The 23,250-nt window shown below is 36.6% G+C and overlaps 1 protein-coding gene across 1 annotated transcript in view; it reads right to left on the reverse strand.

Moving 5' to 3' along the window:
• The window catches only part of GPC5 (glypican 5), a 1,436,730-nt gene that overhangs the window by 1,084,250 nt on the left and 329,230 nt on the right, over positions 1 to 23,250 (reverse strand). Inside the window, exon 5 of the mRNA XM_086709551.1 lies at positions 7,503 to 7,628. Within this exon, the coding sequence (XP_086565677.1) occupies positions 7,503 to 7,628 (126 nt within the window). The remainder of the gene's footprint in view (positions 1 to 7,502; positions 7,629 to 23,250) is intronic.

The raw sequence follows: 23,250 nt of genomic DNA on the forward strand, positions 1-23,250 counted from the left end.
ATGAGAACACATGGGTGGCACATGGACCTGAGGTTGTTCACTCCTCGCTTGAGGCCCCCCCTAGACTGATTTGGTATGCAACCGGGGAAAGGGGAGAAATGACCACCTGAGTTTTGACTATAAAGTTGGACTAGACCTTTTCCTTGCAGAATTTAGACTTGTTATGGGACTGAATTTAATTACTAAACTTACACTAGTTATGGGACTAATGACAATATAACGTCCTTTACACACTGAGAGTGACCAAAGGGTTCTGACAATTGGCCAGGGTGTCATCCTATTGCTAAGATAGAAAGTAGCCTTGTGAGTAGGTTTAAAGAAGTAGTTCTCACTCTCACCTGAATCCAACTACCTGAATGTAATGATTACACACTTAACAGGAGACAACTGACTGCTAAGGTAGTAAGCCAGTGAAGAGGGATTCAGAAGAAACATCTCAGTTCAGAAGACGGGATAATGTGCAATTATTACCCAACTGTTGTAGCATTTTTAGAAAAGACCAAAATGTGTATACTGGCCTGTGACAAATGGGTATCATCCTAGGTTTTAACACTAGTTAGGAATGTGAAGACTTGGAACAAAGTAGATAAAAAGTGTATCCCCTTGCCACTCTCTATGTCATTTTCCAAACTACTTCAGGCACCATTTACATACAATTTATTTGCCAAGCAGACGAACTAGAGTAAGGCAGAAAAAGACAGTACACCACCAAGAACTCTGAAAAGTCTAGGTCTATTCTGAACCCAACACATACCTGTTTATTCTGAACCCAATACACACACCTGTATTCGTCCTCCTGGACATACACTATGCGATTGATTTGACAGTCCCTTAAAAGGTATCTACGACCATGCTTTATTTTTATTTCTCTCACAAAAAAGCAGAAGTGTTTCAGTTCATCCCTCACTGAGGATTGTAAACTCAGGCTTTTGACCTCAGGCACTTTTATCCACTTCATACCCAGATGCCTCACCTGTGATAAAGACAATCACATGTCTCTAACCCAGAACACTTGAGCTTCTTAGAGTTCTTTAGAGTCTGAGTTCCCAAAAATATCTATGGAAGTGCACACCATGAGACATGCATGATTTTAAGAGTAAGTCAGAAAACAAACCAGCATGCAGAGTCAGCCATAGGAAGAAACTCTTATGATTCATCTTTATTCTCATCTTTCAGCACTCAGTTTCATTTTCCACCCACGTATTACCCACCAAAGGGTTATCACCAAGCCACCTCCCAAATCTCCAAATTGCTTAGTTCTCGGTAACACTTACAAAACTTCTTATTCCTCAGAGTCCTCTTATCTTTAAAAATATTACTGATAGGTGTTCAATGATATTAAACATTCTTAACCTGTCAGGTAACACAGAGTTCTATAATAAAAGACACTGCAGTAGATAAGAAGAAAGAAGATATATGACATGTAAATGCAAAAAATATAGGTGTCATGGGGGAGTTAGAGGTTATGACAAAACATAAGTGAGGGGATTCATTCCATGAGGACTCAAGATAAAAGTGGGAGTTTGGCAAAGCTGTATGTACAGTTGCATGGAGAAAATGATTTAGTTGAAGATCATTCCATTAATAGTGGGAAATTCAGGGCCCACAGCAGATTGCCATGGTGGGGTAGGAGTGGGGACATCTTCTAATCACATCTCATATGCCACTTCAAACTCTGAAGCAAATTAGATGGGCCATAGATATGATAACAACGATGATCATCATGAAGGTATACTTCAACAATACTAGAAACCTTACTGAATAGACAGAAATTGCAAGGGGAAAAAAAGAACTACTAAACAGATTGTTTAAGTCAGGAAGAACATACTGCCTTTGCATAAGCCACCCAGGAAAAGCAACTTGTTGTTACATTAATGAAAATCAGAACAATCCAGAGACCTGACTGCTTTGTTGTCCATAACATTTGGAAATTAGGCCAGGTGTTTAAATAAATAAATAGATAAATAAATAAGTAAATAAATAAATAAATAAATAAATAAATAAATAAATAAAATATAGTTGAATGCAGCAAGGTCAGGAAGAAGAAGGAAGATCGAAGATAAAGTAGCTTTTTAGATAGATAATGTAAGGGAAAAAAATTGAAGTTAAAAAATATTATATTCACACGCAATTAAAAAATTTTTTACTTTTTTAAAGAAATGTATGAATCAAAGAGGTGCATACAGGGATCAGCTAGCAGCTTTGTATCATAAAATCAATACACAGATACCTTTGGATATATATATGTGTATATATATATATATACACATCTATATACATAAATATAATAAATAAATATAAGGAAATATGCTATTGTCTGGGAATCTGATAATGGATAAGTATAAAGTCTCAGAGACTTCGAAGGTTTTATATTTTTATCTGATTTTTAAAAATTCAATTATATTATGTTCAGAAGGGCCACCTTATAATGAGAGTTTGAAAGGAAAACACTGAATTAGGAAAGAAGCATTAAGAAACAATAATTCAAGATGAAGTAGAAATCATGTGCATTATTCATTTTTCTAGGATACCTCACAGCTCCTGGCTAGTTTGAGAGTTGTTGTACAGGTCATAAATTCCTAGAGACTGAGGGAGAATAACTGAATTATCCATCTATTAATCAGAAGGGAAAAGGGAGCCCTGGTAATTAAGTAGCTGTCACATGCACTTCAATACCCCGAAAGAGTAGTGCAAACCATCAAACAATCAATTTGTAATCACACAGAACTGAGAACAGAGCTCTGAGAACAGAAGGACTGAGGCGCCTTTCAGAGAACAATTTTGTTTCATGATAAAGAGACAGGAGGGGGAGATAAGAGGGACTTCAAGAGATAGAGACTGAATGGAATTCAGCAACATATTTTCATCTTAAACCAGAAATTCTGTGAGCTGTTGACCTCACTATTGCAGTGTAGTGTATGGTATCCATGCAGTCCTTAAAATCATTTGAATTAAAATAGATTTTGCTTCACAAATTAAACACTCTTCGTATCCTACAGATAGCTGAGATATTTCCATCTATAGTCACAAAGGATTCCACTTCTTTTGATGAGCGCAAACCTGATTTCGCTCCATTTTATACGACTGTCATAATATTGAAACAATCAGTATGGCTCTCCTATTTTTTGAGACAGCACGTCTGTGCACATAAATAATCTTATCAATCATCTCCTAAAAAATGCCTTCAGGAGAAGAAGTCTTGCCAAAATAGTCACTTTGCTCTTATAATGAATGATAGACTCAGTCTTGGCCACCAATTTATCCTATTGATGTGTTTGGCATAATTTCTCTAGAATGAATCTGATGAATTTTATAATCCACCATAAGAAAGAAAAAACCGCTATCATCCCTAAATGCGGTATACATTTACTTGATAATTCATTTCTTCAAAATTCAATGGCATTATTTATCTCCATCAAGTGCACATCTCCAAAATGAGTATTTTATTTGAGGATCTTAGTGTTTTCACACGGTGATCACTATTATACTTCCTTTTGTCTTAAGGAGAAAGTACCTAATAATTCAAGATTGCAACATTCATCAGGATTTAACTTTATACTGAAGACTTTTTAGATAAATTCACTAGTTCAGTATTTAGCCATATCCATTAATGCTTTGACAAAACTGTATCACAAAATTACTATGAAAAGCCAAATTAGTTAGAAATTGAATGTAAAAATAGCACTTTCACTTTAAAAAATAATTATAAAAAGAGAAAACAATAACAGCCTATAATTCTAACATCACTATAACATATTTTCTCATTAAACATAAATAAATACAAGGCAAATAAAAAATAAGCTCCCGAGTACTTTTTAAGTATATTTCATGTAACTGTCCAGAAATATTCAATGCAGAACCAATATTGCTATTTTTTATTCAGATCTTCTGCTAAAATATGTAATATCCTAGTTTTAACTACCTTAATTTAATAATTTTTTGAAATCGTTCCACATTAGCAGATATAAATATGCATAATTCTTGACTAACACATAGTATTCCATGGTGAAGATATCATAATTAGTCAACTAGATACGAAGATACTAGATTTTAGCATTGACTTTGTATTGAAGACAAAATAATCCTGTTGAATATTTATATCAAGAATTGGCTGAGCCACAAATAAAAATATAATTTAAATGATATATTTTTTTTTAAAAAATTCAAATACGCATGAGAGTTTTCTCAAAATCAAACAGAAAAGAGATGCCACCCAGTCAGCTTATTTTGGAGCACTAAGGTGTAAAGTTTTAGGAGAATTAAATGAGATAATGCTTATAAAACCTTGTCTGCTAGAAAATAATCAGGGCTTAAGAATATTTGGAAACAGCCTGGAGATGGTGGTAGAGAGCCACTGTGGGAGGCTTGCCTGATGCCAGGGGAGCCAAGAAGAGTGGAAGTAGATTGGGGACCTATGAGATTGGGATGGACCAGAGGAAATATTCTCAAGGAGAGGAAAATGGCAGTTATGGTCATGAGGTAGAAGGGGTGTTTGAGAAAAGATTAAAGCAAAGTGCAAACTGTTCTCAGGAGAGTGAAGTGGAACAGTGCACTTGGAAGTAGCTGACAGACAAGAGGCTGGGTGATGCAGGGAAGGGGAGAATGAGCTGGAAACAAATGAGAGTAATGGGAATCACTTCCTTTATCAGAAATGTAGACACTTTCTATAGAGAATTTTTGCTAAATATGAGCTTTTTTTAAAATTCTTAAGCCATGAATGAAGTCTTAAGAAATATACAATATAGAAGAAAATACATTCTTTGAGTTGAAAATACTATCCCTCTAAAAAGTTTTTCCAAATCACTGATTTCCCCAACAGTATTTCTTATTATACAAACCCCAGCCCAAACACTGGAGAAGAGTGGAACAAACTGAAACTAAGTTTCTTGTGGCTCTAGAATGACATGATATAATGTAATGTAATATATTATATATACTTATATAATATACTAAATCTTTCATTAATCCCCATGGGATTCTCATTACTCTTTGTAGAAAAATTGTTAATACACACAAAAAACCTCCCTTCCAGTTTGCACAAGGTAAAAAGAGATAGCACAAGTCAAAGTATAATTTAATTACTAGACTTAAGTGATAGAACTTTCACTGGCATGAAGACTGTAAGAACTCAAAGTTCTACATACTGTAAGTGCTCTCAGTAAAGGCAAGAAATACAAATTTTAAAAAATACATTCTCAAGAAAAAATGTTCCACATCACTCATCATCAGGGAAATACAAATCAAAACCACAACGAGATACCACCTTACACCTGTCAGAATGGCTAACATTTACAACTCAGGCAAAAACAGATGTTGGCGAGGATGCAGAGAAAGAGGAGCTCTTTTGCATTGTTGGTGGGAATGCAACCTGGAGCAGCCACTCTGGAAAACAGTACGGAGATTCCTCAAAAAACTAAAAATAGAACTACCCTATGACCCAGCAATTGCACTACTAGGCATTTATCCAAGGGATACAGGTGTGCTGTTTCAAAGAGACACATGCACCCCCATGTTTATAGCAGCACTATCAACAATAGCCAAAGTATGGAAAGAGCCCAAATGTCCATCGATGGATGAATGGATAAAGAGGATGTGGTGTGTGTGGTGTGTGGTGTGTGTGTGTGTATATATATATATATATATATATATATATATATATATATATTCAAAAAGAATGAAATCTTGCCATATGCAACTACGTGGATGGAACTGGAGGGTATTATGCTAAGTGAAATTAGTCAGAGAAATACAAAAATCATATGACTTCCTCATATGAGGACTTTAAGAGACAAAACAGATGAACATAAGGGAAGGGAAATAAAAATAATACAAAAACAGGGAGGGAGACAAAACAGAAGAGACTCATAAACATGGAGAACAAACTGAGGGTTGCTAGAGGGGTTGTGGGAGGGGGGATGGGCTAAATGGGTAAGGGGAATTAAGGCATCTACTCCTGAAATCATTGTTTCACTATATGCTAATTAATTTGGATGTAAATTTTAAAAAATAAAATATAAAATTTAAAAAAATACATTCTAACATCCAAAGAACATAATTAAAGAAAGAACACTATCCATGTCAAATAATTTATTCAAATTTAATTATACCCCCAAAAACAATTGGCTAAATTACATTCCTCCCTTCAATAATTTTTTTTCTGTGCAATCTAAGAATCTCTATGAGATATTCAGATATAAACTACAAAATAATCATTTAATGTATAAGGAATACAAGCGTTATAATAAATATGATCACACAGAAATATGTAAACAGTTTCCACTATTTAAATTTATTTAATTACAGTATGTATGTGTTATGGTTAAGCTTAATTTGCTAATAATATTTTAAATTAAAAAAATTTTTAAGGTTATTTATTTATTTTGAGAGAGAAAAACAGTGCAAGTTGGGGAGGGGCAGAGAAAGAGGGAGAGAGACAGAATCCCAAGCAGTTTCCGCAGGGTTAGCACAGACACCGACAGGGCTCAAACTCACAAATCGTGAGATCATGACCTGAGCCAAAGTCAGACACTTAACTGGCTGAGCCACCCAGGTGCCCCGCTAATAATATTTTAAATGAACTTACCACTCTTGTGGTAACTAAACCACCTATTTTCATGTGGAGTAGGCATGTTTGTAAATCACAAAGCGTAACACCCTATCTTTCTTTTTGCAGATTGTTGAAAATAAAATACACTAAAACATTCAATTCCAAATGCAACCCAAGCCTAGTTTCTAAAACAATCACCAGTGCTGGAAAATCAAAGGACCAATTCCCAGCCAGTTATACTGACTACTGTTATATACTACAAAGGGAGATTTTTCTTTTTCTTTTTTAAGCCCGGGAGATTACTTCAGAGTACAGTCATTTATAGAAAGCAAAGGAAAAGAAAATGTCAAAGAAATTCTAGACAATGTGAAAAAAAAGGCAAAAAAAATTTCCCCCCTGAGTTTCCCCCACCCTGACAACACACAAATAAACAGTGCCTCCAACAGACACATATGGAAGTACCCCATTCTTACACACACACACACACACACACACACACACACACACACACACGAGACACTTGTAGGATGGACATATGAATGTTGCTGAGGTATAGTATTTAATACATTAAATTCATGTTTCAATGAATCTTTGTGTAGGCATTCACATTTTACTGAATTTCTTCACTTTGTAAAACTAATAAAATTAAATGAAAAAAAAATAGGATACTTGACAAACAAGACATATTGGATAGAAGGTAAATAATACTTAATTGTTGGTAAGCCCAAGTAAAGCAGAAAGGAAGAAAGAATGGTCAAACACCAGAGAAGGCTATCACATTTCTAAAACATCAAAAAGGATCAAATTTATTTCTAACAAACTAAAGAGATAAAACTGTCGTATACTCTAACCTCTGTGGCAACGTTAAAACTGAAGTAGTCCATTCAAGACCTGGGAAAAGAAAGCAAGGATGAAAGAGGCCATTATGCTTTCACAACCATTGCGTATCAAATACCTTTTTACTATATGCTCCCCGTCCCAGCATGGTAGTCCATCGGCAGCAGCTAATTCATTAACGCAGAGCTCATCAGCCAGGCCTCCATAGAACGTCCTGTACAGTCTAAGGCTGTTGATAAATTCCCTGAATGGGAAAATAACAAAAACGATCAAAACCAAAAACCCATAACAAATGCCAGTATAAATGGCATAATTTGTTGTGTGTGAAATTTAGAATGTAACTTTTTTTAAATGTTCACTGCTTATTTGTTGTATATTCGCAATACTTTTCTAACAATCAAGATAAATACTATACTTTTTTAAAAAAGGATGTATTAAAATTTCCTCTTTTGAATCAAAGTTTTCACAGGGGATGAGTGTTATATAACTCTAGTCCAAGAGTTGTGAAGGGTATACACACACACACACACACACACACACACACACACGTCCCACTTTATATAGTATCCCTAAAAGCTCTTACTCGCTGTGGCATCTGAACCACAGTGACACTAACTACTTTCTTACCCATATAGAAATGTCAGAGGCTCTTAACAAGTTAATTGATTGCTTATTAAATAAAAGTTTATTAAACTTGGGTGATTTTCCTATCTGGGTCTTCTCTTTGGTGTATAAAAACATAAAATAATATATCTTTACTAAGATGAAGAAACAGATATTTAATATATTGCAAAAGCATGAAAATAAAAGTTGTTGGAAGATATAGTATTTAATACATTAAGTTTTTTTCCTCTCACAGGAAGTACATCTCTTTCCCCCATCAATTATGGGAAGGGAAAATTCAACAAAAAAGTAGCTTGCTTTTTAACTTAAAAATTTCCAACTTTTAAAATCAAAGCTTTGATGTCCCAGGAACCTGAGTTTTAGCATTTCAAAAAACTAAGTCCTAAAAACTACCTTTTTGAACTGTTTTACATAAACCATTGCTTTGGTGACAACGAAATGAAAAGCCACTAGCTTAATAAAGAGGAGATGTCCCCTGGGCTAGAAGACAGGGGCAGAAGAAAAGCAAACAGAAATCTATAGGTTGAATAATTAAAACGTAGTGATTATGAAATTGCACCCCCCACTGATATTTTTAAAATAATTTCTTTAAAAATGAGATCAAAGAGGAGGGGTTGCTCTAAATTACAGCTGAAATGACCAAATTTTTAAAAATCAAATCTGATTTTGACAGCACTGATGCTCAGCTATATTTCTTTAATGCTTATGTATTTATTGTGAGAGAGAGCATGGGCATGAGAGAGTGAACGTGTGAGCTGGGGAGGGGCAAAGAGAGAAGTAGAGAAAGAATCCCAAACAGGCTCTGCACAACACAGGGCTAGAGAACTCAGGAACTGTGAGATCATAACCTGAGGCGAAATCAAGAGTTGTATGGTTAGGGGCGCCTGGGTGGCGCAGTCGGTTAAGCGTCCGACTTCAGCCACCATCTCGCGGTCCGTGGGTTCGAGCCCCGCGTCAGGCTCTGGGCTGATGGCTCAGAGCCTGGAGCCTGTTTCCGATTCTGTGTCTCCCTCTCTCTCTGCCCCTCCCCCGTTCATGCTCTGTCTCTCTCTGTCCCAAAAATAAAAATAAACGTTGAAAAAAAAAATTAAAAAAAAAAAAAAGAGTTGGACGGTTAACTGACTGAGCCATCCAAGTGCCCTTGATGCTCAACTGTATTAATTTTATAATTCTCTTTCTTACTTGTTTTCAAAGAACTATTTGTGGAAGTGGCTGGAGTTTTAAGTAACTACTCATCCATACGTAGGATAAATGTCATTTTCAAATATGTAACATTCTGATTATCACAGAGATCAGAAGTTTCCACAGCAAGTGTTTGGTGAGTATTTAAACAAATTTTTAGCAAAGCTTCATCAGGAAAGTGATAACAAAATGACTGTAGGATGTATAAATCTGACTCACTTCCAATTTATGCTCAATCCAAAGGAAAAAAAAGTATGCTGTATTTTCAAACTAGCACAGTAACCACTTATTTATACTTATTGATGCTTTAAGTTGGTTTCCTCTCCTAGAAAATAAGTTCCCCCATGAGGGCCATATTCCTACTAACTGGATTGCATGAACAAATACCAAGTCTCATGTTGCTACTAAAACATAATTGATGAAGCCAACTGATTCTTTCCTAGAGTGGTGGGGTTTAATAAATAGAAAGGTGTGTGACTCCTGTCCTGAATTCTGTTCACTATAAATAAGCACCTGTTTGGAATCAAAGAGTCTTCTAGAAATGAAGAGGCCTGTCAAAACAGCTAGAATGTTGAGATCTCCAAATTGACGGTATAAAACTGAACAGATACTACTTATCAGCCCCAAACCTAGTCCTAATCTCAGTGAATGGTGCCTTCACAACCAATAGATCATCCTGGGAAAAGCTTTCATCTTTCTTTTCTAGTCCTCTTTCCCAATGCTACTCTCACAGCCTTAGCTGAAGCCCCTATCATCTCTCTGGAAAGACTGCACTAGAATGGCATACCTCTAATCTCCTCAACAATCACATCTCATCCTCTAAGAGCTACCTCTTCAAATTCAAATCTGATAACCCCCAGACTATGTCACTCACTTGCTTAAAGCCATCAATGGTTCTCTATTCTCTATAGCATCTTGGAAAGGCACATAAGGCACTCTCTCACCTCTATTTCGGCAGCAGGTCAGACCATACTTTAGGATTCCACAAAAGTGAGATACCTGCTGTTCCCCAAACACACCTTCATGCCTTTGCATGTGTTCCCTCTGAAAGCAACATATCATAGATTTCCACTCATTCTATAAACCAGCAGCTATCAGTTATTTGTCACAAACTACTGAACACTATTGAGTATCAAGCTCTGTGTTGGCACCATAGCTAAACAAGACAGTCCCTACCTGCTAAGAATGCACTTTCTGGTGAAAATGCACAGTAATAACACAGTGTTTATAGTGCACATGTGAAGACAGAGAAGGAATCGGGAAAAATGTACAAATAAGATAATACTTTCATCTCAGTGTTTCACGCAAAAAAAAAAAAAAAAAGGAAGCAAACAACAACAACAACAAAAACAATAAGAAAGGTAAAGAGGAAAGAGAATACTGACACTCATCTGCAGTTAAGCTCGTGGGAAACGGGCTTATGGGAATTATGTAAAAAGGTAGGAAGAGGCCAGTTTGTAATCAGCCTTATTGATCATCAAAAAGTGTTTCCATTTTGTTCAGAAGGCAGAGGGAGCCATTAAATGTTTTCCAGCAAGCAAGTGATGGCATCATGACAGGATCGTGGAAATAGGTAGAAAGTCAGTGAGGTCACTCAGGGGCTATAACCAAGACTCAGGGGGAGAAAATATGAGGGTGTGGAAAAAACATCTGTCAGTGAGCATCATGGCAAGTGATAGAGTTGAAAGACATTAGGAATCTAGAATTGACAGTTAATGTAAAAGTTATAATTCCTAATTGTCTTTTTCAACACCTCCCCCCAAGTGACTGAGGGGATGATTATTATCTCAGTGTTATTCACTGCAATAAGAAGTAAAGGAAAGGTGATACAACTCTTTTCAATGTCCCACACTATACTTAGGATTGCTATTCTCCTGCTCAATATTTTTATCTCTCTATGGTGCATATCACTTTCTATTCTAGCACGTCATGTACTTATTTACTATGCTTTATTGTTTCTCATCTGTCTCCCACTCCAGAATAAAAGATTCAGGCAGGCAAGGATTTTTTTTGGTTTGTTTTGTTTACCAGTATAGATCTTAAAACAATTGTGAAGGCATATAGTAATGTCAACAATGAGTAATTAAATTAATGAACAGGTTAAAACTAATTAATTAATAATTAATTCTATTCCCAACATGTTCGGTTTGCAATTTCTTTGGAACATATGGAAAGAGAAATCAAGTAGAATGCTACTTTCAGACTTACTATGTGTAACATCATCTGGGGATCTTGCCAAAATGCAGGTTCAGTTAAGTAGTTCTGAGGTGCAGCCCAAGATTCTACATTTCAAAGAAGCACTCAGATGATGCTAAGGCTACTGGTACAAGAACCATGAATACCATGGATGTTTGCTGTTGGATATGTAACCTTGGAACCAGGGGATTGGACATGTGACATGAGAGTCATTATCTACAGAGGTGATGACCAAAGTCATGAATGTGGATGAAATCTCTCGGGTGAATAGCACATAGTAAGAAAAAGTCAAATGAACTCAGAAGTAGAAAGAGCAAAGGAAGAAAATCGTCAATGATAAGAGCTTTGAACATTAAAGAATAAATAAATTTGAACCTAGAGAGATTCTCCACAGGGTCAAATGCTATTATGAGAGGTTACTTAAAATAATGAAAATGTCCTCTATATGTGGTCACTCAAAAATTCTATGTTGAGACAAGGCCTTTAAAAGGCAAAAAGGCTCAAATGGGTCGTACACATAGGTTCTAATCCAATATGACCAGTGTCCTAATAACAAGAAGAGATGCTAGGGGTGCATATGAGCAGAGGAGAGGCCATGTGAGGACACAGGGAGAAGGTGGCCATCTGCAAGAGAGAAAAACCTCAGGAGAACCTAAACCTACCAATGTCTTGCCCTTGGACTTCTAGCTTCCAGAACTGATGTCCGTTGTTTAAGCCACCTGGTCTGTGGCATTTTGTTATGGCAGCCCTAGCAAGCTAATACAGTAATTAAAGCATCTGAAACAGAGTAATGGACTTCAGATTTGCAGTATGAGGAGTATTAAAGAGAGAGTGAGAAACTAAAAGTCCCAAAGACGAACATGAAGAGGGTTTTGGTTGAGCATATGTTTGTCTGTCTGAATATGCAGGAGAGTTGAAAATATTTGTGTATGAAAGGGAAGGAGATAACAAGGGTTTGTAGTCATTAGCTTGTTCCCAAATATCCCAATTCTCAACATTCCAGGCTTAAAGTCACTCTGAAGCTTTAGTATGTGACCTTAGTATGTGACTAGCTCTGGGTTCTAGTAAATGTAGGCAGAAGTGATGTATATTTCTTCTAAGCTTAAGCTTTAAGAACCAATGTGGTTTGGCCAGCTTCTGTTTCCCTCTTCCCAAAGACTGGCAATGTTTCACAGAGAGGCTGCTTCGTCATTCTGAGGCATAAAGCAGGTAATCTTGAGCAGTGTCTCTGCTGGTCTAAGATATTCATAGGTTGTGGGGTCACCTGCGTGGCTCAGTGGGTTAAGACTCTGACTCTTGATTTCAGCTCAGGTTATGATCTCACAGTTTGTGAGTTTGAGTCCCATATCAGGCTCTGCACTGTCAGTGTGGAGCATGCTTGAGATTCTTTCTCTCTTTCTCTCTCTGCCACTGCCCTGCTCCCTCCATCTCTCTCTCTCTCTCTTTCTCTCTCTCTCCCTCCCTCTCTCAAAAATAAGCATTAAAAAAAAATAAGATGTGCATAGGTTGTGAAAAAAAGCACTTTTTTTTTGTCCTAAACCAATGATAGGTTGGGGTTGTTTGCTACCATATCATAATTCAGTCTTTCTTAACTGATAAAAAATAGAAAAAGAAAATTAAAAATTGATAGATCTCACATTCTAAAAAGAAGAGACAGTAAAAATTATCAAAAATTGAGTGATTCGCTTTGGAGCAAATCTCTGAGACTGAAATAACGGAAGAAAGACTGAATGCTGAGATGAGTTTTGGTTTATAAGGATAGAAATGTGAGGAGAGCTCCTACTTCAGAACTTTATATTCTGTGTTTGGAGGTTCTTAGGTCACAGAGATTAAGAGTGGTGTGGCAAAAAGTGATTGCAAGAAGGGCCGGTGGGGGGCGAGGGGGGGTGCTACATCGGATACAGAAAAAATTGAATTGGGAAGTGCAGGCGATAAAGCACCAGTAGCTATAATGAGGTTAAAAAAAAAGAAAACAAAAAGATTTATCTACTGCCACAGAGCCAATTAATGTTGGTCCTATTATAAGAATCCATATTTCAGTTCCCAGGTCAATGCTTGGCCTACTCTACACCATCATGCCTCCTTTTCAAGTTTTACATGAAATGTCTCAATAAATAAAATATTCTGTTCTTTGGATGATTCAAAATTAACTTGCTGGAAGGGTGACTATATCCACACAATTATTTTTCTACAGTTATGAGAGTATTTCCAGTTAAAACCAGGAGCATAATAAATGCAGGGAGATGGTAAAAGTTCCAGCTAATTATCATTGAGGGGCTATGTTATATATGTCGGTTGCTTGCCTTAGTCTTAAGACATCTTACTTAGTCTTAAGAGTAACAGAAAATATTTTTTACATATTTAAATATTTTTAAAAACGGGAAAACATTGCTTGTCAGAATATTTAGTCAAAGCCTGTATGTCAAGGCCATACACAAATTAATAATTTCTCATTTGGGCCTGTAACCATTTAACAAATGATATCCCCATCTAGCTTTGCTCTCCCATCTTCTTTTTGATGCATGTCCCATGTTGTAACCAGAATTGGCTTTAGAAATCAGTCCAACACTTTACTGCTTTAAAACCCTAAGGATTCATTGGCGCCTGGGTGGCTCAGTCAGTTAAGCTTCCACCTTCAGTTGAGGTCATGATCTCACATCTCCTGGGTTTGAGCCCCATGTCGGGCTCTGTGCTGACAGCTCAGAGCCTGGAGCCTGCTTCCGATTCTGTGTCTTCCTCTCTCTCTGCCTCTCCCCTGCTTGCGCTCTCTCATTCTGTCAAAAATAAATAAATATTAAAACCCTAACTATTCAGATAAAATGTCTTCCCATGGCACATAATCTACCCACTCTCCACCCCTTAACTTCCCATGACAGCCCCCCCTTCCCTCCACTCACACACACCAGCCAACACCGCACACATATACTCACAAGGCATAAGATATTTCAATATTTACGGGATAAGATTCCAGGTTAGCACATGCAGTGTCCTCTACCCTGGATTGCCTTCTCCTCCATCATTCTCCCAACCTTCTGCCTGTCCTTCAAGATTCAGCTTAAAACACATTTCCCCTCCACCTCCTTGCCTGAGCAGCCTGTGCAGTTTTAATTGTTCATCCTTGTTTCTTGCACAGCACCAGGCATCTGTTTTTCAGGCCTGGCTATCTGATATTATAACCCCTTTGTTTGCACATCTGCCCCCCTGATTAGAGGAGACATTCGAAAAAGGCGAGTAATGTCTTCTTCACATCCCTACAGTTTGGATCACAGTTTGGTATCTAACAGGCCCTCAGCAAATTCTTGCTGGTTTGGTCCCAGATGCAGTCTTAGTTTTTAAGAGCTTCCAGAATTAGAAGTTTCTAAAAAAAAAAAATACATTTTTAAAATAATAACAATAATTGAAAGTCTTTAAAGGATACAGTTGACCTGGAAACTAAATTAGGGGGCCCATTCCTAGACTGTGGAGAAATATCAGAGAGGCCTTCCTCGTGTGTTGCATTAGAAAATAGAAGAAATCTGGGGCGCCTGAGTGGCTCAGTCAGTTACACGTCGAACTCTTGATTCTGGCACAGGTCATGATCTCATGGTTCATGAGTTCAAGCCCCACATCGGGCTCTGCACTGACAGGGCAGAGCCTGCTTGGGATTCTCCCTCTCCCTCTCTCTCTGTTCCTCCCCCACTTGTATTCTCTCTCCCTCTCAAAATAAAAAATAAACTTAGAAAAAAAAAAAGAAAATGAAAGAAATCTACAGAGGAAGACTGCAAACTGCACCAGACTACACAGGCTCAAGACAGATTGTATATATATGTGCTGCTGAAATTAATATGTAGGGACACAATAATATTTAGTCATATAGCTCTGTAAGATAGCTATCATAATTATCACCTCACAGATATACCGTGTTACAAAACCAGAAAGAGCCATAGATCATCTGTTCCCATGGCTCTTTGTCCTAATTGTACACTGTCATTGCCAAGAAAATGTGTAAACTGCACACCTACATTTCTCCCTCACTCAGACGTGTTGGTCTGGAGTTGGACCTGGGCACATGAGTGTTTCTGAAATGTTCCTATAGGATCCAAATGTATGGCCAGAGTTGAGCACCTGTGATTTAGACCTATTCTTTCATTTGGAAACTAAGGAAAGTGAAAATCAGAGAAGAAAAAAAAACCAAGCGAAAATGACTAACTTACTCAGGAATTTAATTATAGCAGGCCTCGCTATCTTGGTTTCATTAATTAATTAATTAATTAATTAATTAATTAAAATGCCATTGCTTAGCAATGTTGGGCTGATACTGAATATCTGATAAATCAGACTTGAATGAACCTTTATACAGAAGAATATTTCCACCTGTTTCAAAAATTTTACAGAAATTCTCATGCTGCTAATAGAACACAATTAGTAGATTGTTGGACTAGAAGACACAGATACAACACTTATTTCAGCCAAAATCTGCACTTAGAAGGCAATTTGTTTAAGCAGGATTTATCTGTATTATTTCTACCAGTGTGAAAGGTCTGATGCAGAACGCAGTGAGCGGGGCAAATTCTGCTTCCTGGCTAATGAGCGGCTCTGTCCACTGTGCTAGCACAGAAAAGACGGAAAGGGCCGCAGCACAATTGATCATTCATAGCTTGCAGCCTTGTTTGCCCTAAGCTTACTAAAGGCGACGGAGAAACATGGACCAGCATAGTTATTGCTTCATTGCTTCCCATGCCCTTGAGGCCAGCAGTGCCAGAAAGGTCTCCTGATGTGTCACGTGGTAAAGAAAAAAACTATGAAAGGAAATGCAACTCACCCTGAAGTGTCATTTATACCTTGGGTGACACAGGAATGCCCAGTTCCTACTATAAAATTGAGCAACACTTCTGATTGGCTGTGTCATCAGTGTTGACTTGAGTCATTTTTAACGATAAAAGTAACATATCTTTTCATAAATGGTACAGTAATCAAAAGGCACACGAAGAACAAGTTAGTATGTCCCTCCATAGGGTGTCTATCCCTCCCTCCTGAGGTAGCCAATGTTAGCAGCCTGGTATGCTTTCTTTAGCTCCTCTATGTGCACGGTATCTAGCAACCCAAAACAGATAGACAGAGAGAAAGAGAGACATAGTGATGGTCTGGTTTTACAAAACTGGGACCAAGCTATATACATGTGCATGCAATAGGCTTTTCTCACTTGACAACATATAATGAACCCATATGAGATTAATCAGTCTAGATCTTGTTTATTTTTCGATAGCTGTATAATATTCCATAATCTGAATGTAGCAACTCCACCACAATCTACGAAAATATTCCACTAAACTAATTTACATTTTAATTAATAAGGCTGATATCGTCCTCATACGTATGGCTTAAAGAGTGGCAACCACGTGTTTCAGACTTTGCTGATTTCCTCTCGGGAGCCTTTTTCACTTAAGCATATGGCTCTGATTTTACATTCAATTTTGTATTTCATTTCATTAGATGTTGCTGAACACAGAGCTATATTCAAAAGGCATTACCTCTCAGTCTTATGTCTTCATATAGCAAGAATCTGTTGCAATTATAGAACATTTATAAACTGTCACATATTGTACTTCCTCTCCTTTTTTGCCATTGAACATAATATAAAAGGGACTATTTCTAATTTTGACCAAAACTAATTATCTGGAAAGGTATTGGAGAAGAATCTTGTTTTCAAATGGAACTTCTCTCTGTGGAATGTTTCAGACTACACGCTTCTTTATTTAATGACATGTATTGATTTTTTTTACCCCTAAAGTCAGTCCACAAATAATACAGAACCCAAATTAAAAGCAGTGCCTCCCATACTGTTTGAAAATATCTGTAGAACAAAGGTCAAATGTGCAGTTTGCTGGTTAATGGCCTGAGGCAAAGTTAAGGTTAATGTGGCACTAATGAGCAGGCTCAACCCTGTAGAGATGTCTGACCACAGTTGTCAAACAGTAGACATTTAAAATGTCAGTCTCCAGCTCAGCAGAGGAAGTATATAATTACATGTTTCCAGATAAGAACTATTTTTCTTACATATTCTGAATCTATATTTAATAAATTTATCTTATTCTCAACAAAGTCATTCCATTTGACAAAATATTTTTAAAATCTTCAAAATAAAAAATAATATTTAAATTTCTATTCTATGGCAGTAACAGTTCTTGTGCAAATGCTTGAAAGTCATTAAATGTATACAGTCAAATTAGCTAGAGGGAGAATTGAAATCTAGTTACCTGGTCCCTTTCCTTAGACTTTGCAATGCATGTAGAGATTGTGGAGAGGATCAAAAGACCTTAAAAAGCTATGCAGTATGAGGCACTAATCATCATAAATGTAAATGTGTTACAACCACATTGCACTCATATTTGATTAAAAAGATAAAAAGTATTTTTCCTAAAAGAATAACTCATAAAGTGTATTCTCTGAACCCCACTTGAACCTACTGGTCGTTATGGAAGCTGGGACCAAACGATCCCCACCATTCTCAAAAGAGAAGAATTTTTTTGTTTTTTTCTGACTAAATGATTCCAGGTTCCTTCCTCCTCATAGGAAGTCTTGTTCACGCGACATGATTTCCCTTCCTTAGAAGATTTACTATGCTTTCTCAACAAAGCTGAAGGGGTTAAGATGGGCAGCAGGCTGCAGAGCACGGGGTCAGTGAGGGGAGAGGAATGGGAAGGAGAAACAGAAAAGGACCTTGGAGACATGCTAATATCCTCAGATATCCTCTGCAGAGGATTCTTTTTGACCTGTGCTGTATGTTTCACACTCCATGGTGGTGATTTTATACTAGCGCTGAGCTGAACGTTCATAGCCATCTATACAATTAGGACAGACACCTCTATTCCTCACTTCTCAGTAACTCTCCAAACCCAACACATTGCCATTTAATGTCCCAGTAAAAAGCACCCTTTCTGAAAGCATCCTCCTTTAAAAAGAGTGATTTAAACCTGATGTCAAAACTCAGTTTTCAAAACTAACTCTCATCTCGTTTTCCCATGTTGTAAAAATGTACCTCAGAAAGCACTGGCTGTTCTCCATTAAAAAGCACTTTAAACAAAGATTTTAACTCATTTATGAAAGTAAACACAGGACCACATGTCCAATATTTAAACAAATCAGACAGTATTGAGGAAATTGACCATCCAGCCCAAAAGAGAAGAGACATAACTTTTCCTGCCTCATAGTTTTTGTTCATTTTAATAAAAATATGCAATTATTTGTTCAGTTTGCTGGTTTCAGAAAGCATGTTACTAGTTTTTCAACAGGAAAAAAATGTCTAGCACATGACTGGGACAAGATCAACAAGAATATTCAGTCAAATATTTGCAAATCTAATGATTCTAGCAAACTTCATTAATACTAAGATTCATTATTTGAGTAACTATATTTTGAGAATCAGCATTTTAGGTCAAACCTTGAATATTACTGTCTTTTGCAGTAAAGTATTTTCTGTGGTTACTGACATTTTAACTATAAATTCCATGACTGAGAGGATATGAACATATTTTGTATAATATTTTCCTCTCTCAGCATTAGCAGAAAACTAATTTAAAAAAAAAACTTTCCCTTTAATAGTCTGCCAGTAAATGGATTTCTTCCTCATTCCTTTTTGTCTTTTTTCTTTCATTTGTGATTTCTGTCATCTATTCTTGGTCATTGCCACCCACCAACTTACCCGATGGACAATATATGTCTGGTATAAACTGTTCTTGCTGGCATCTTCGGTTACTGTATAACTCTTACTGCAAGTACTTGTGTTCCTGAACTCTGGTATAAGTATGTGCTTTAGGTTCAGAAAATCTATAATTAAAAGGGTTCAGAGAAAATGAGATATTTTCATCTTTGATTTTATTCTTATTATTCTAGTAATTCTCATTTTAGAAAAAAATGGCTCTTGAAGGTTACATGTAACCCAGGTATTATTTTGGGTGGCACAGAATATTACTGGTCAGAGCTGAGTAATGTATAATTACCTTTGCTTAAGTATAACATCTAAAATATTATCCATGTGATGAGAATTATAATAATACATCCTTCCATCATGATTATTCATACATTGGTTTGTGTATATAAAGCTTAGCTTACATTGGACAATGTAGATAAACCAAATACAATGAAGATTAGAAATCCTTGGAGTTTACTCAATTTGTGGGACCCCAAAGTCGCAGTGCCCATGTCTAACAAGATTCTTGCTGAAGGAGGCTGAAACCGACCCAGCAAAAGGAGCACCTTAGACCTGTTGATCTTCAAAGTCATTAAACAGAATGAAGCATATTTTTGAGAAGAAACCTTGATGTGAAAGTCTGTAACTCTAAAATATGGGCCTAAATAAAAAGAATCATCCTGAAACTACCCCTGAACTTTCTTCAGTTGTACTTCCAAGGAAGAGGTTCCACATATGATTCTAGAGATCATGATGGGCCCTGAAAATGGTGTGCCTTATAGTGAAGATGGAAAACAAAAACAAAAAAGTACAAAAAAACAGTATGCCCATCAAAGGATATAATCTACCCTAGAAACACATTTCTCCTATTTTGTGGATAATTGTGGAGGAATTGGCAGCTTTGTCATTTCCTTAAATATGCAAAGGGATAAAAATGTAAATATCCTGTTCCCCATTTTCCCCTATTAGCTATATGCATCTAATTAAGACACTTCCAATGCCACTGAAAGGTTTAAACTGATGGAAATGTTTTTTGCTATCTACACAAAACCAAGTGGAAGAAAGTGCTTAGTACTCTTGCTATATACTGAGCACTTCTACATATGATGCTTCTACATACAATTAATTTTGCTAGTTTAATAAAAGAAATGAGCCTCAACTCATCATCCTGATTTAGACCCCATAGATTCTGCTAAAAATTCTGAGATAGTTTTTATACACTCCTATAAAAATGATCAATTTCAGTATGACATGACTTTCAATCTTCTTCACCTCTTCAAAAATTGAGTGGAAAAAAGTGGAAGCTGAATTTGCAATTCTTTTCAACTCTGCATACGTTTACTGGCCTTCCAGAGGATAGAAGATTCATTTTTTGTAAGGGGAAAGAAAAGACGGAAAACATTCTCGGGTATATTAGACAGGGAGAATTTCATTCACAGTTTGATTTTCTTGGTTGAGGGATATTTTGAGCCATATAAATGGGATAACCCTACAGTCTCAATTATAAACACTACTGAGAAGCTCCTAGCTCATTTAACAAAGCTGCTATTGGGAAATAGAAGATTTTTGGAGAATCAGTTTGAAAACTGTCCGATTTAAAGATCCTTCTTCCTATGGCTAAGGAAAAAAACATGTATATTTTTTATTCTTTGTGTAATGAGAAATTTGAGGAGATTTATTTCTACTCACATTAACTTAAAGTTGAGAGCCTCAATATGACAGATGTCACAAATTAACTTGAGGACCAAAGCATTATGGACCAGTGATGTAACTTTGAAGAGTTTAGAATAAATCTCACTCTCCCTGATATAAACCTACCTTCATCTAAGCAAGCAAGTTATAAGAATTCTAATTGCAGTCAGTGATAACTATACAAATCTGCTTTCTAGAATTTTCAATAAATTCTGCCTTCAAAACAAAAAGAGTATCTGTTGGATACCATGCCCACATAGCCACATCTAAGACAAACCACCATTTCAACTTCTAGTCCATACCTTTCAGTACAAATACTGCTTAATGTTAGTTTAGTTGTTTGAATTTGGTTTCAGATACATCAGGAAATGGTCACTAATTTTTCCATGAACATCTAAAAAGGTAAGAGCAAACCTCATTTTTAAAGGCTTTATTTTTAATATTAGTCTTAACTGGAGAAAATGGCTTTTCAATACACAAAATTTTGCATGTATTTGTTTATGAACTTTCCTTTTCTGGGAAGTTTTTATCAGATTCTCAGTGGGATACGTGACCCGCAAAGGTTAAGCACCACTAGCCTAAACTTTTGCCACATGTTTGTTCTGCCTTCTGGCATTCCTTCTTCCTGTGTGCCTGGTTTTTGACCCCCTAGGGTCCTGCTTTTCATTATTCATGTAGGTCTTGATGCTGGCCTGCCTGCCTCGGAGCTCACATTTCCTCAGTACTGCTCTGGCCTGGCCTCTTGACCCCTCCCCAAAGCCCTGCCTTGGCCTGGCCTGCCCTGGGTACCCTCACACCCACCACTCACTAAGCACTGTTTTAAATTAGCCACAAATGCTCTCATTGAAGGGAACATGACTTTTATTTTAGTAAATTAAACTTACAGGTAATAAATAATAATGGCACCTCAAAGAAGCACTAACTTCCTTTTAGGAAATAGGTTGGAAATTGCTTTCCCCGGTCCTATAAACGATATTAACTTTTTCTCAGAGTTGACTTTTTCCTGACCTATGGATATTTTCATCCACCGAGTTTATATATATACAATTCATCATCAAGCCCAGTATGTCAATACTGATTTAACCATATAAACACATACACCCAGACACACACATCAAGAATTTTAAACATTAATTAATTTTGGTTTGACTAATAAAATATTGTGCTAAGTAAGGTTTGACCATGTAGCTATAAATTCATGTGTTTTAAGCTAACTGATCCTATGTGATATGTACTGATCCTATCTTGGCATTAATCCTAAGTAATATTAAGTGTTCTCCATTCAGATTATGTTTAAAAGTTTTTCCTATGCATGACTAACTATTTCAGTCACTTCACTGTGTTCTTTTGCAATGTACAGGGTAACAATTAATTGGCTTTCATGGATAGACACATCCTGAAACAGAATGTGCCCTGACTCATTCCCCTCTTTCAACTAAGCAATTTCAAGCATCCTTTTGAGTTCCTATTCTCCATTTAAAAACAAAAAACAAAAAATTGTTAATGTTCAAGTGGTAAAATTCCTATGCAAGTCAAGATTTCATAAACACATTAGAATAAAATGGAGCTGCCCGATAAAACAAGATTCCATTAAGTTCTGAAGAGAAAATTGAGAAAAACCAAAGCTCATAAAACAATTCAAATTGTATTTGTCTTAAACATTAAACATCCAGTATTTCCAAAAATTCTCCTTTCCCCACCTTCACATCAAAATCTCCTCTTACATCAAAAATATTTTATTTTTACTAAGCATCTAGGACAGTCGTTATTACCCCAATGCACAGCCATGCATATAGCCAATCCCCTTAATTGGCGCATTCTTAAATGAGAGGTTTGGCTAATTGGAATGCTTGCTGTAGAACAGATGGGGCACTGGTGTTGAGACTCTGTCTTAATTTATTGTCCTGGGGTTTTCCTAATTACCCGCTTAATTGGCACAGCCACACCACTTTGAAATAATAATGTACCGCTAATTATCACCGATTTAAGCTTGCTAATAGCTTATTCTTACCAGCTAACTTCAAGAAATCAAGCAGAGAGCAGGAACTGCCACAGGGAAATCACTCTGCCCGGGCTGGTTTAGACAGTTACATAAGTGCAGTGTCCTTTACAGCTGTGCTGATTTGGTTTCTGCCCCACAAGACTAAATAGTAATGTTTTTCTAGACATTCAAAGGAATGGTAGCTCTTCCTTGACTTTCTCAACTTTCAGAGACCTTTGTAACTGGTGTGTATCAATAACTCCAAGTCTCCAATGAGCTCATTATTAGCATTCTACATAAACAGAAAACAAAACAAAACAAAACAGGGCAGGTTGAACAAGTACAATCACATCACCCAAATATAATCAAAGGAATCCAAAGCTATGGTTTAGCTTCCTTCCTTCCAAGCCAAAAGACTGACATACTCTATACTTCAAGCTTAGCACAGCTGGTAGAGCCAAGGACAGACATGGATGTCCTTCATCAAATGTTCGAAATCGAACAAGGAAAAGGGTATTAAAC

The sequence above is a fragment of the Puma concolor genome, chromosome A1 (assembly GCF_028749965.1).
Source record: "Puma concolor isolate L17-30 chromosome A1, mPumCon1.1.hap2, whole genome shotgun sequence".
Classification (NCBI taxonomy): Eukaryota; Metazoa; Chordata; class Mammalia; order Carnivora; family Felidae; genus Puma; species Puma concolor.